The 14,165-nt window shown below is 43.0% G+C and overlaps 1 protein-coding gene across 14 annotated transcripts in view; it reads right to left on the bottom strand.

Moving 5' to 3' along the window:
• Nucleotides 1-4,039: 4,039 nt before the first annotated feature.
• Nucleotides 4,040-14,165, bottom strand: part of mecom (MDS1 and EVI1 complex locus) — a 162,900-nt gene continuing 152,774 nt past the window's right edge. For all 14 annotated transcript variants that reach the window (XM_008425368.2, XM_017308041.1, XM_008425356.2 and 11 more), the window contains 7 exons: nt 12,531-12,697; nt 12,285-12,362; nt 10,345-10,514; nt 9,114-9,258; nt 7,282-7,515; nt 6,816-7,008; nt 4,040-5,844 (listed from right to left, as the gene is read on the bottom strand). In XM_008425368.2, the coding sequence (XP_008423590.1) occupies nt 5,710-5,844; nt 6,816-7,008; nt 7,282-7,515; nt 9,114-9,258; nt 10,345-10,514; nt 12,285-12,362; nt 12,531-12,697 (1,122 nt within the window). In that variant the 3' untranslated portion in view covers nt 4,040-5,709. The remainder of the gene's footprint in view (nt 5,845-6,815; nt 7,009-7,281; nt 7,516-9,113; nt 9,259-10,344; nt 10,515-12,284; nt 12,363-12,530; nt 12,698-14,165) is intronic.

Raw genomic sequence — 14,165 nt, 5'->3', positions numbered from 1 at the left:
GGTGGGGGAATCATTTCAACACGTCTTGCACCATTAGGGCAGTTGTTGACTGAAAAAATAAATGTTAAACGTAAAAGGCTCCAAAAAGATCCATATCAAGAAACTCTCCCACACTCTGGATGTGTGTTTTGCTAAGATTGAAATTTTTACTCTAAATGTTTAAAGGCCTTTGAAAAGAAGAGAGGACCCCCCCCCCAAAAAAAAATGACACTTATGTTTTGGGGTTATTTTCTAAATGATGGCCATATGAGGTGAGGCACATTTTGTAGTTGTACCACTAGGTGGAGTTGTGTGCAGGAAAGAGTTTGCAAAGGAAACTCAGACTCCAGTCTGCGCATGAACATCAACATGAACATATAAAGCCTATTTATGTTCAGCTTGCTCCAGAAATATCCCACATTGGATAAATGCATCCGTCCCTCTAAACCAAAGCTGCTGGCCTGCAGAGCTCTTTTTTTTTTTTTTTTTTTTAATCCGGGCTAATCCATGAGCAAATGAAGACCTTCCAATTGGTTGTGCCACCACGCCTGTCCTGATTAGGCTTGTCATAATAAAACCATGTGCATGGCTGCTCCGCACCGCTCTTGCTCAGCCTGTTCTCTGGAACTGTACTGAGTGTCCATCAATAACACTAATGACCCGTGGCTTCCAGCGAGAAAGAAACAAACCGAGCAACAAAACCACAACTTTAAACTCCTCTGCTCGTGGAGAAGGAGCTGACAAGGCTGCATGCAGAAGTGATGCAAAGAAAGATACATAAAAAAAATAAAAATAAAAAAAACAAGTCAGGGGGTGGGTCAAGACTTGAGGGGGGAATGAAGGGGGGATCGTCTGATTAGCCTGCAGTTGTTTGTACATATGGAGCGACGGGACAAAAGAAACTTGCTGAAATGATTTGTGGGAGTTCCCCCCCTGCCCCCGACCAAAACACGCACTTCTATACCTCCCACTTATGCCAGCTGTTAGTAAATACCTTCTTTAGGGAGGCACACCCTCAATCTTCTTTACCTCCTCTTACTCCTCCCCAGTGGTTTCCCTGGTGTCTGAGTCAGCGTGGGTGCCAAGTCAATCAGGGAGAGAGCTGCCAGCTGCGGAGGCCCGGCCCGCTCACAGGGTGTGATGTATGTCCCAGCGAGGCGAGTGGAGCAGCTACACGCCAAACAGGGTCGGCCGCGTCTAGAAGGGTGGCAGAGAAGGGAAGAAAGAGGTGGGGTATGGAAAGAGAGAGAGAAGATGGGGAGTAAAGAGAGGCTGAACGGGAGCCATAATGAGGCCTGATGGATTCTGAGGCTCTGCCAGCTGTCCCATTAGCTGAGTGGCTCCAAGCTCCACGAAGCACTGCCAACGAGTATCCGTCACGACCTGTGACCCCACTGGGAAACTACAGGAGACAGAGGCATGTGCAAACACCTATTTATGAAGACACAGCGACTTGCAAATGTATTCATGAACCTGGAACATTTTGTCACATTGCAGCCACAAAATGTTTTGTGTTTCATTTATTGTAAAAGTGGAAGAAAAAGGATGTTAAGCAAATCCTTTCGAAATATATTCTACCTCCTCCTTTACTGTGATACCTCCAAATAAAATTCTGAAGATGCCTACGATACTGTAAATAAAAAAAAAGCATTTTGTTTGCTTACAGGTTTCTTTTTTTGTTGTTTTTGCTCATCAATGATATTTTAATATACAAATGTTTAATATTGATTTCAATTACTCAAGCCAACGTAATTCTACGTGTAAGAGTAATTTGCCTCTAACCCTGTTAACTGATTGTTGCCATCAAACGTTTATGGTAACTGTCAATGAGACTTTTGCATCACTGTGGAGGAATTTAGGCCAACTCTGCTCTACTAAATTGTTCCAATGGAGAATTTTCAAGCATGAACGCCTTATTAAAACCCACAAAATGGCATCGCTTTTTTTTTTTAACTGCAGACTTTTAACTTGGCCAATACATCTTTTCTCTCTCTCTCTGTTCCTGTGAGAGTTATTGTGTGTGGATCCCCCAGGGACAATAAAATATTTCAAATTAAAAGCCAACATCTTTTTATTTGTGTCGTTTAGGAGTGGAGTGGTTTGAATGTTTGCCTCACTGTATTGTCCTTATAAAAAAGTAAAGTTGTTGTTTGAAAAATGTGTTCTGTATTGGTTGTCTTTATCTGTCATTTAAAAAATAAATTGTTTGATAACTTGAAACATCCAACTCTGACAAAATAGGACAAAAATCTGTCTGGGAGCTTTTTTTGCAGTGTTGTGTGTTAACTCATGTCATAGCTACACATTAAATAAGGGACATGGTCTCTGAAGCCAATCCAGAGAACATTATTCGTGCTGTACTTTGTGTCATTTGGACCACCGCAGTGCTCTTTTTATTGGTCTGGACAGATGATCAGTTTCACGTCTGCAAGCTATTGCCAGACTTCTTACTAAGTCTAGTAACTACCCTCATATCACTCCAGTCTTGTGGTCTCCACACTGGCTCCCAGTGGATTTTCACATTTGATTTGAAGTCCTTGTTCTCACTCACTGGGGTCTGAATGATCAGCCTTCTGATTCGTCCACACGCTGCTACTTGTCACCTTTGACCCCGAGCCGGGAATCTTGTGGCTGTTCCGCGTACTCCGCTGCAAAATCAGGGATGCGGGTCTGTGCCTCCCAACCTGTGGAGCGGCTTGCCCCCGCTGCAGCCTCGCTCTGCTGACTAACCAAGTGAAAACTGTGTCCTCCCATGCTTGCATGTCATGATTTTACTGCGGTTTCAAGCCTTGCTTTTATACTTTGCATAACTTAACTGTCGTTTTGTTGCACGGTGCTTTGTGTGTCGTTTGTGTCTGTGAAAAGTGCTTTATAAATACACTTTAGTTACTTGTAAAACAAATGGCGAATTAAGCAGTCACAAGAATAACCGAATGCATTTAGTTCTCGGGTGGTGACTTGCTGAACTTCAAACCGAACATTAAAATGGACGAGAAAATGGGATGTGAGTGACTTTTAAAGACTAGTTCAAGCTGGTGGCCGGGGATGGTTTGGTCTGAGGATTGTAGAAAGTGCTGATCTAGTGTGAATTTCACACAAAATATTTTCTCCAGCTTTTAAGGCAACTGTCTCCAAGAATAGGCAATTATTTTCAGCTTTGTACTTATGTGCTATACTCCGTAAGGTTTCATTACATAAAATTCCTGCGGCTGTAACGTCGCCACCATGGAGAAAGTTCAGCTCAGCTTTGCGAGGCAAAATTAGTCCACAGGTGGCAAAACACATGGTCAAAGGCAATATCCTCACCACTTCATTATGACCATGACTTTCGGAATCGCCACCAATAATGAAGCTGACCTCATCAAAGCTGGGTGACCCAAAGTGACCTCATCAGCATCGCCTGACCCTCTGTGACCTCGACAAAGCCGGACGCCACATTGAGCCCCGAAGGCCTTGAGAAAGCAACCCATCCATTAAGGTGCCAAGAGCACTGTAAATATGGAGCGTCAGCACCAAGCATCTTCACTGACATGCCCAGTTTCTGCACCCCCACCCCGAAGTTGAGTGATTCGTCGGACAATAGGGCTCCTACCCTCGCAGCCACAATGTCCGCCCACGTTGGCTGGCAGCAGCGACAAAGAGGGGGTGGGGGTGGGTTGGTTGGCCGGATGGGGAGGCCTGCTGCAGGAAGGGGACTCTTATTGAGTGTTTGAGCGATGAGCCAGGTCATCACATCTACCCACCTCATCCATCATGCCCCACAAATGGACACAAATAAAGAGGACGCATTCCTGCCTCAGCTCCCACTACCACATTCAAGCCCTCTGCCGCCTTTTCTCCGCTTCCCTCTCTAAATGTGAGCCAAGGCCTTGAGGAAAAGAAAGAGGAGCAGAGTTCAGGCTCTCCCTCGCTCCTGGAGGCCATGGGAGCGCCAGGAGAAAAAGCCAGGTGGTATTCTGACTCATGCCTCCTCCAGTTTGGGCCAAAATGATGGGCTGCCATGGAGCTGTAAGACAATGAAGAAGAAGAAGAAAAAAAAGAGGACTGAACAGAAAACAAGTCAATCTACACTGTATTCTTTTATTTTCTTAGTTGTTCCTCCCACAGTATTGAATTGAAATGCATAACAGTTACATTGTAGAAAGCATTAAAACAAAGTACCTCAACTTGCTGATTAATTTTTAAAATCGATTATAAACAATCAAAAAGCACAAAAACAAAAAAGAAGTCTGGTCCCTCAAAACGGGAGAATAAACAAAAGTATTCTGTTATTTATCATAAGTTTGGCACGAGGGATTAACATGAACCGAACATCACACAAGCTTTGCAGACGATCATAGAAAATGTCAGATAAAGATCTTTACAGACCATCCATGCGCTTCTGATCGAATTAAACCTGATTTACTCTTATTGTTTGTCCTTTAAACCGTTTATGATTTTTTTTCTTCCTTTTTTTCAACTGAATCATTAAAAAAAAAACCCTAAACAAAATCTATTAATTGACTGGTTTAATTAGTACAGTAAGGAGTGAACTGCATTTTTAATACTATGCGGCAATCAAACGTAATCTACAAGCCCCATGACTGGGGATCAGGATTGGCCCGGGGTGGGAATCTCCCTCTTTCTCCTGGGCTAAGAGCAGTGCTATTCAGTAAACAAACTACAGTTTGCCAAGAAATAAATACAATTCTCAAAAATACAACAGCAAATAACAACACCACCAACCAAATAAAAAAAACAAAAAAAAAACAACAAAAACAAATGATTGTCTAAAAAAAAAAGAAAAAAGAAAGACACATAAAAATGGAGTTGCTAACAACTAGCATTCAGGCTATTTAGTGGTATTGTCGATCGGCTAGGATGATTTCAAGACGTTTTTGAAAAGAAAAAGACGTATGCCCTTTACAGAATGACAATTATCGTCAGCACTGGCTACTTATCTCAGTAAATAACAAAAACAAGGAAGAGTACAAAACAAAACATCGTTTCTTCTCTTACACTAAAAAGACAATCTATTTATATCCGTTCACATATAGCGCAGGTGGGCAGGATGGGGCGCTGCTCGAAACTCGTATACAGTGCTGTGATTGTACAGACACACGCAGTCACGGACACACAGACAGGAGGACTGGCCTTGTTTCAGTTGAACTCATTTTCATGTGTTTCTCGTAGATGCTTTGTCAATATTCAAGTGCTGATCTTGCCGTCTGAACAAGGAGCAGCTTTCATCCAAAAAGTTGAGCATCTGCGGATCTCTGTGGGGGTGAAACTTGACTTGGCGTTCTTGCTCTTACGCTTTACACGCAACGAAACATGCCACGCTGAAACCGACTCTCAAGAATGTTCCCCGGATGCGCTCGAGCATCGGCGACACAAGCAAATTCGTGTTATTCGTCTGCATCAGCGACCTTTAGCTGTGCAAAACAGAGAAACTCTGAAGAATAAATACAGACTTGTATTACTTTAGTGTCTTTTTTTATTTTATTTTTTTAACCGCAACTTAGTTGTTGTTGTTATTGTGAAAAAAAATTATTTTAACTTTTTGTATTTGCCAAAGGGTTTTGTGTGGTTACAGTGACCCTGCTTTGTGTTTAAGGCAGTCAGATGGGTCATGGTTCTGCTCAGCAGTCACTCTGTGGACGGTCTGGGACCCTCTGATAGCCTCTGTGGCGGGACGCCCGCTGCCGTAATCAGGTCAGGGGTTGTGGAATGCAACGGTGTTAGGTGTCATCATACGTGGCTGAGGGACTGGATGGCACTGGATTCAGCCGCAGCCCGTGCCAGACTGTGCCACATGGTGGCCGGGGTGTGGGGGGCGGAGTGGAGAGAGTCCTTTTCGGCCAGAGACAACATCATGGCATACGCCTGAGGGAACAGAAGAGGGAAGCAAAGCTTGAATATGGTGATTCGTGTAGAGGAGGCAAACAAAAGGACATAATTACTGGCAGCCCTGGTAAAGATCTGCTAAAAAGCCTTGAAGTGCGTTTTTGTTTTGGCGACTTGGTAACCCCGACGTACCACTTACATCATTTTATTGGCTCTAGTGGCCTTTTTTGGAGACAAGAAATTAGGTTGTGAGAAAAGGGGGGGGAAACATGTCAGAGGTCATTGTGCCGGGACTCAAACCCATCGAGGACTAAGGACTCTGTACATGGGTCGCATACTTTACCCCTGTGTCACCCAACTACATCACTTTTCATGTGGCAACACTGTCTCATCTTGTTTTTACCCAACATTTCAGAATTAGTTGCTCGTCTGAAAGCTCAACACTCTTTTAGCTTTAAGCTAAATTGATCAGACAGAGTGATAGGCAGCCGTTAGCTGGAGCCACTCCAAACACAGATACACACAAATACACACGCACAAATACATGCAAACAATGCTGTAGGTAACTACATAAATTATATGTGTAATTTTTGGGTATGACTGAAAAGAAATGAAACTCATCTAACATACCTATTATCCTTAAAGCTGCAGTATATAACTTTTACAAAAATGTGTTGTTGTTTTTTGCATATTTGTTAAATCTGTCACCATGTCATGAAGATTACATATAGGAGCTTTAAGATGAACAGTTTGTCTTATTTCTGGTTCACATCGCATCAAATGCATCTTAATAAGAATCGCTTTGTCTGGAAAGACATATCAAAAATAGCATTTCTTAATGTTTTGATTGTTATTCCTTATTAAATATGAGATAGATTAAAAAAAAAGTTTCAGTGTGAGAGTAAACAAATGCAATACAGGAAGTATTAATGTTTATGCATTTAGCACGTCTGTACCAGGAATGCCAAAAAGAATGGAGGGTTGGGGAGAACTGGAGATATTCCTCATACCTGAGACTTGGATTTCCTAAAGAGCGGCTGTTTGACTGCCTTGGCGAGTGATGGGGAGGCGAAGGATCCATCGTCCTCATCTCCATCTCCGTCTCCATCACTCACCTCGCTCTCATCCATTTTGCGCAGATCCGAGAAACGATGGATGTGATCCAAAGCTGAGAAGCTGCTCTGTTCCTCCTCATGTGAATACCTGGAAGTTAGGAAAAGGCAATAGAATAGAATAGAATTAAATGTCATTGCAAACATTAAATATACGATTTAAGAGTGCTTCCACAAGCACAAATGGTCAATCAAATAGCCACTAAAATCAGACAGCAAATTATTCATTCAATAATCGAGCAGTGTAACACAATAAATTAATGAAGTATGTAAAAAATATTTTTTTTAAATGGTCTAAAATATTAATAAATTAAAAAAGGCTTTCAAGAGACATAATAGGTGGATGCTCTCATGTAACATTTACCTCCTCGGAGAGGTTTTGCAGCTGAGGTTTAAGTCGCTGGGCTCACTGAAGTCCATTTCATCGTCGCCGACGCTGACGGGATGCACCTTGACGTCTGTCTTCGGAGGACTGTTCCTCGGCTCCTCTGCTTCTTCCTCCTCAGCATCCAGGTCTTCTGCTTCCTCATCTTCCAGGTCACGTGGTCCGTGGCTGGGCATCAGGGGTTTCCCCTCCTCCAGCAGGCCTCCGTTTAGCCTGTGGATTAGGATCATTCACAGAACAATAAATATAAATCCTATCTATACGGTTGGTCTTTTTGATTTGTAAAAGAAAGTAAATACAGAAAGCTTTGTGTGCTGTCGTGGGTCCTTCAGTTTAAACCGTAAACTGTGGACGCCACGAGATAAACAAAGCAAGAAGTGGAGGATCTGCAGCCGAGCAAAGCCGGAATCCAGTTTGTCATCAAGCTTTTGGGGCCCCTTTGGGCACAGCAGCGCTGGGCTGATCACTGCGGCACTTAAATGGAGTGCTCTGCCTCTCTCTTTGTTTATTTTCTCTACTATCTCGTATTCATCTAATAGGCCAAATATTTAGCTGACAGCCCCATTTGCTGGGAGAGTTATGAGAGAGCTGCCAACCGGCCTACTCCTCTATCCCCGAAGAGGGAGAGGGGGCCAGCTATCCAAACTGCTGGAGTCTTAATCTGTCCCTCTGTCTCAGCACCACAGGAAACCACCATTTGGCAAATCATCTGGAACCACATTAAGACTGATTCACTAATTACACTCTAGGACATCTCTCGTCAGCTTGCAAAAATGCCATTTCTTTGCACAAAGGCTTCAGCGAAAAAACACTGAGAAGTGAACAATGAGGATATCGGAAGGCTAACACAACCCAACAGTATAAGAGAGAGAGAAAAAAATGGAATACCTGAACTGGATTTGTCTGAAAAAAAAAAGGGCTAATATTACAAATTAGAAAAATTGTGGACTGATAGTCATCAGCAGCGGATGCGGTTGTTCTTCCAATGCAGCTCCTGCTTAGAACGGCGCACTGTCAGGGCAGTGTTCGTGCCGTCCCAAGCTTGCACAGCTGCAAGAAGGAGCTAACTCCAAAGAAGAGAGCGAGAACTCTGTGATTAAGAAAACAGATTCGCTAATTACGCTTTCAAACGTGGTAATTTGCTGAGGATAAAGTATCTATCAGGAGCAGTCAGGAGCACTGCAGTTTGAAAGGAAACACAGGCCGACCCTTTGACCCCACCCCCATCTACACTTTTCCTGTAGGCAGACATGTTGGTTCCAGATGTGGCGGACTAGCTGCTGCAGCCTCCCCTCACCCACTACCCCCGCCACCATTTCTTCTCCATTCTTCTCCAGTTCCCCTCCTGATGGCTTACCACCCGGTCCGGCTCTCACAGGCCTTATCCGCGATCTCCAATCTGTGATCCCACCAACGTGAGACATGGAAAAACAAACGGAGCGACCCGAGCGACCCTCCTAACTGCTTTCTGATCTAATCACCACAACAAGGACCGATTTGCATAACGCTCTGACATTTTTGCACACACAAAGATATCTTTCCTTCCCTGTGGCCTAATGGCAAGCAGCATTAAAAGCTCAACGGGAATTCCAAAATCCAGGATTTTATTATCACAGATGATTGGACTCTCATTAGGAGCCCTAAAAGTAGTGTGGTTAATAACAGAGACTGCCTGAGAGTAAAACATAATATAAGCATAAACAGGCTGATAAGAGGTAACATATTAAAGCTACTTGAGTAGTACTTTAATAAAAAAAGAGCTTCAGTGTAGATGTAGATCTGACAAAGGAAACACATGAAGCTGTGCTTACCCTTCTTCAGATGGGTCTGGTGATGTCTGGTTCTGACTTGCGCTGCTAATAAAATTTCTTATTTCATTGAAATAGGAGTCTTCTTTGTCGTCCAATATGGCACTGCTGCTGTCCAACTCCGACTGCGGGGATGACATTGCAGTTCCTGCAGAAGAACACAAAAAAGCAAAATATCGGTTTTATTGGATGATAAACCTCTTCTTCAGGTTTTTATTTTTTTTTCTTGTCCTGTCTCCTCTGGGATTGCCATGAATTTAGTTCCCACAGCATGGCGCTGCCACCACTATGTGTGTAAAATAAGGTGTATGTAGGGTGTAAAAGCAGTGCTGTTTGTGCACAATTTTGCACGTAGGTTACAAAGTTCAGTTTTGGTTTTGGTGAGACCCCAACTAATCTCACCTGAACAGAGCTCTGTGAGATGCTCAAACTGTGAGATATCGATTTAAAACGCAACTCTCCACTAACTGGCACTGATCTTTCTGGTATGTTTGTTGTTTCTCTAAATGCTGTTTCTTCACTAATGTTCTCTAACAGAACAGCTGAGTTTATGCTGAGATTGTAACATGACAAAACGAGGAAATGTTTCAAAATTTGAACACTTTTTCAAGGCGCTGTGTGCATCCTCATTTATTACTCCGTTGTGAAATATTATCCGTTCGTATCACACCATGCATCAGTCTGGCAGTATTCCTGCTGCTTAGGTTCAGTTGACATCATTGGTAAATGCAGAACTGTGGTAGAAACCAAATTCCTTTCATCTAATCAGTTAGAAAATATACTGTCTCATGCGCAAAAGGAAAAGCTTAGCTAATAAATACATTTGTATTTGATAGCACATTAGGCATGATTAAGTGGCCGCCTCCCCTGCTGATGTTGGCTGCTGACCAGTTGTCACCACTCGTTCTGCTGATTCAGAATGATGCAACCGAACAAACTTGTGAGCTGTGATATGCTGATGAAAGCAGTTCATTGTAAAAAAAAAAAAAGAAAAAAATTCAAATATCCAGAGCCAATTTATGCAGGGGCGACGAAGGATGGCAGATTTATATGGCTTAATTTGTCAGCTTCTAGATTCCTTCAAATCAAGGCAGTATAATTGTATTCTCCTGTACAGAATCGTTTATGAGTCTTAAAAGCAAGCAGATCAGCTTTATTTCACAAAATACATAAATTGGAGGGGATTTGGAAAGTGGAGAGTTCTGTGTGAAGATCCGTGTGGTTCGGGGCTCACCTGACAGGTGGCCGTTTTCATGCTTTTTGAGGTGGCGGTCAAGGTTGGTCTGCTGGCCGAAGCAGCGGTCGCACAGGTGGCACTTGAAGGGCTTCTCCTTGTTGTGAATGTTGCGAATGTGCCGCTGCAGGTTGGAGGAGATGCTGAAGGAGCGGTCGCAGTATTTACACCTGCACAGAGAGCGGATAAAAAAAAAAAGTTCAATAATAAACAGCGACGTACGAAAAGATGGATAATGAAGCTGGCGTTTATTTCTGTGGGAAACAGAACTGAAATCGGTAACGCCGGACACACAAGCACACATGCCGAGTCCCCCGGCCTCACACATGATGGAAGAGCCTGTTTAAGGTGAAACAGCTCTGCTCTCTTATCTCCAGCCAGCGCAATAAAGCCGCATTCTTCTCTCACAAAATAAGCACGCAACAGATTTGGTTCAAGCCCTGCAAAATTAGGGGCTCCTGCCAAGTTTCTTCATGCAAAATTATACGAGAAGATTACATCTTTTTTTTTGCTGGTGGAATTAGCTCGCTCTCTTGGCTGTCCCTCAGGAACCCTCCTGGTTATCTCCACACAAGAGAAAAAATAAAGGAATTACAATAAACAGCGGTGATCTTTTTAATGGCATGCCAGCACGTAGAGTTGCGGGCTATCAGGCTGGGGCAGGAAAGGCCTACATCTGTCTTACTCTCTCCCCTGTGGTCAATAGGCCTCCTCCAAACTTTGGGCCAACATTCTTCCACCTTGGTAACTACAAAGCTGGATAACTTCAGCAAGGATGTATTCATTATCCAAATGCAGCTGATGTGCAAAAGTGAATTTCTGCGCGAACAATGAAATAGACACAAAGGAAAGTGAGAAAATTTGTTTTAAGGACCACAGTAACTCTAATGAGGGGGTGGGGGGGGGGGCTCCTTAATGTCATGACGACCCCCTTGGACAGCAAGAAAGTCTCACTTGTATCCAAAGCCTGCAGCTTGCTTTGAGTCTGGCCTCATAACTGCAAGAGAAATGACCACAGCTGCTAAGTCTGGACTTCTCATCTCCCCAATTTTCAACAAATGTCTCCTCACCACTACCCCTCCCCACCTCCACCCCCCGCACCCCCTGCCCCCTCCCTCTTCCACCCCACAGTTCTGTCACCAAAGCAACAGTTATCATTTTTCATTGGGTAAATTATTTAGCAGTGGGCTAATTATTCCAAGCTTATGGCATAGGAAAACACACATAAACTCCGTTCAAACTGTGGTCTGGTAATCCCTGGGAAAACGTCTGCGTCTTGCTAACAAATTACCTTCTTTTTTTTTTTTTGTACTTTTATTTATTGTTTGAACTGAAATTTGCTGCTTTCTTTTGGAGAAGAGGAAATGTTAGATTCCCTATTTCAGATCTGAGTTAATGTGTTTTTGTGCAAATACAATTCTCAATGAGAGAGAGAAAAAACCCCAGCTAGGTTAGTTTCATAAAGTGCAGAAAGACAGATGGAGATGGAGAAGCTAGCACAAATCTTTATTACTCTAATGTAGAGACAGCATCCAACACTAAGTCACACTGTTTTCTTTTTTGTTAATCGGCTGAACAGAGCTCTGCGAGGGCCTCAGTTATAGCTTCTTTATATTATTTATATCAATATAAGTTTATTATTTCTTCAATGTCAGTCTCATATTAAGAATATTAAGCCCAAATTATGTATTTTTTAATGGCACCCAGGAAAACTTTTTTTTTTTTCCTTTTGACAAAGATACATATATTTTATTTGTTTAGACAATAAAACTGAAAGTTATTTTTGTACAAAAGATAAAAGTCACAACTTAATTTTGTGGTCTTCTTTGAAAATCCCTCCGCTCTCGGAGGCCTTCGGCCTCTGAGATTCCTAGTGTGCTTATGCCTTGGGCCGACTCTACAACAGGAAAAGGCTTATATAGTTTATAGAGCAGGATTACCTGTATGGCTGCTCTCCAGTATGAGTCCTGAGATGGCGAGTCAGGTTGGCAGAACGAGGGAATATTTTTCCACAGTATCTACAAAACAGTTACATTCATTTGCAGTGCTTAACATATGCAATCTTAACAAGTGTTTTAAAACAAAACAAAAAAACAAAACAAAAAAAACAAAACACAAATATACATTTCTGTCCTCGGAGGAAATAATTAATCAAACAGCTCTTATCAGATCAGTACCAGAGTTACCTGCATGTGTAGCGCTCCTTGCCCTTGCGCAACAGTGTCTCTGGAAGAGTGGAGGGCGGAGCTCTGAAGTCGAACATGGACGGGACGGAGCGCAGCAGTTCTCCTGACTCTGGCTTCAAGGAGCCAAAGGTCTCCAGCTTCTCCGCCATGCTCTCAATGGCCGTCATCTGCGGAGACAGGCGATTGGAAGGACATGAAGGGCTGATTCACATTGCAACATCCAACCAAACGTACACAGCAAAATGTAGCACCCAATATAGTGTAACAGCATGCTTAGTGGAAATGATACAGAATATACAGCTTCATAATATTTTTATGTGCTATGTAATTCTTGCAACAAAGACAAAAAAGCCATTACAGAATTGCTTGTGATACGCCTAAAACTTTCTGAATGACTCCTGGCGGCTCATTTACAGATTTGTTTACGTCGTTGACTGATGCGTGTTGTTTACAGGCGTCATACAAGTTGAATAGAGGCGAAACAGGTATTGGGTGCATTTTTATCGCGACATTCATCAATGATTCATGCATCACAAGGTGAAACACCTGATATGGGGCATGACAAGTGGATCTGACACCGATTCATAACTTTTCTGCAACAAACACATGTAATCTTCCCATTGATGATCAGCAGCAAGCAGCTGTGCAAATCTAAATGTTAAATGCAGCCAACAAATAATCATAAAGCATGCATGCAATAAATACACACACACACACACACACACACGCACACACACGCATACAGACTACAGCCAATCTACTAATGAAACTGAACATTTACTTTCATCAGAACTCTCCAAGGAAATGTGTGCTGGGTAGACGCATATGAGCAGAAAAAAAAAAAAAAAAAAAGCTCTGGTGGTCTTAGTTGATTAACTGCCTGGAAATGTGCACAAAACGGAAACTATACATATGTGTGTGAGAAAGAGGAATGTGTCTATAATGTGTTTTTATGTGCGTCTATTTGTATGAGTAGAGAGCATGTACGCTGTATGTGAGGGTGATTCTACCAGCTCAGTGCATATCTGTGTGTTTTCAGGTAGGGCTTCGTGTCCGCGTGTGTGTGTGTGTTTTGAACGTGTGTGTGGCAGAGGAGTGATTCATGTCCACTGCTGGGCTGTAAACCATTCTGTGCACAATGTGGGCAGACAGCACATTCGTCAATATGAAAGATGTTGACATTACTGATCAAGGGCCAGACACGGGTAATAATGATATCGCTGTGCTGAGAGGGGCGGGATGTTGGGGAGGAGAGGGGTTCTGGAGGGGGGGAGCAAGAGGTGGGGGTCTCAGTAGGCCGCAGGGCCTGTCAGATCATCGTAGACACACACACACACATGCACACACACAAAGTTTTTCTTTTTTTTCCTCCGTCTTTTAAAGGGGCCACACAAATTTGCATTATTTTACGTGTATTGAATTTTCAGCCTGTTTCGTCTTCTTATTTCAATAAGGGGACAAATCAGTGTTGATTCAGGTCCTCCACCGGAGCCCTGCTCCGACTCTGACATTCCATCTCCCGCTTTCACCCCCTGTCACTCTCAGGCTTCTCGCCAAGAATGACAAGACAGGGAGAGAAGAAACAGAGGATGAAAACCGGAGAAGAAGAATATGATGGAGGACTCGATGATTACG

This window comes from Poecilia reticulata, linkage group LG13 (genome assembly GCF_000633615.1).
Source record: "Poecilia reticulata strain Guanapo linkage group LG13, Guppy_female_1.0+MT, whole genome shotgun sequence".
Classification (NCBI taxonomy): domain Eukaryota; kingdom Metazoa; phylum Chordata; class Actinopteri; order Cyprinodontiformes; family Poeciliidae; genus Poecilia; species Poecilia reticulata.
This window is presented reverse-complemented; position numbering and strand designations above follow the sequence as displayed.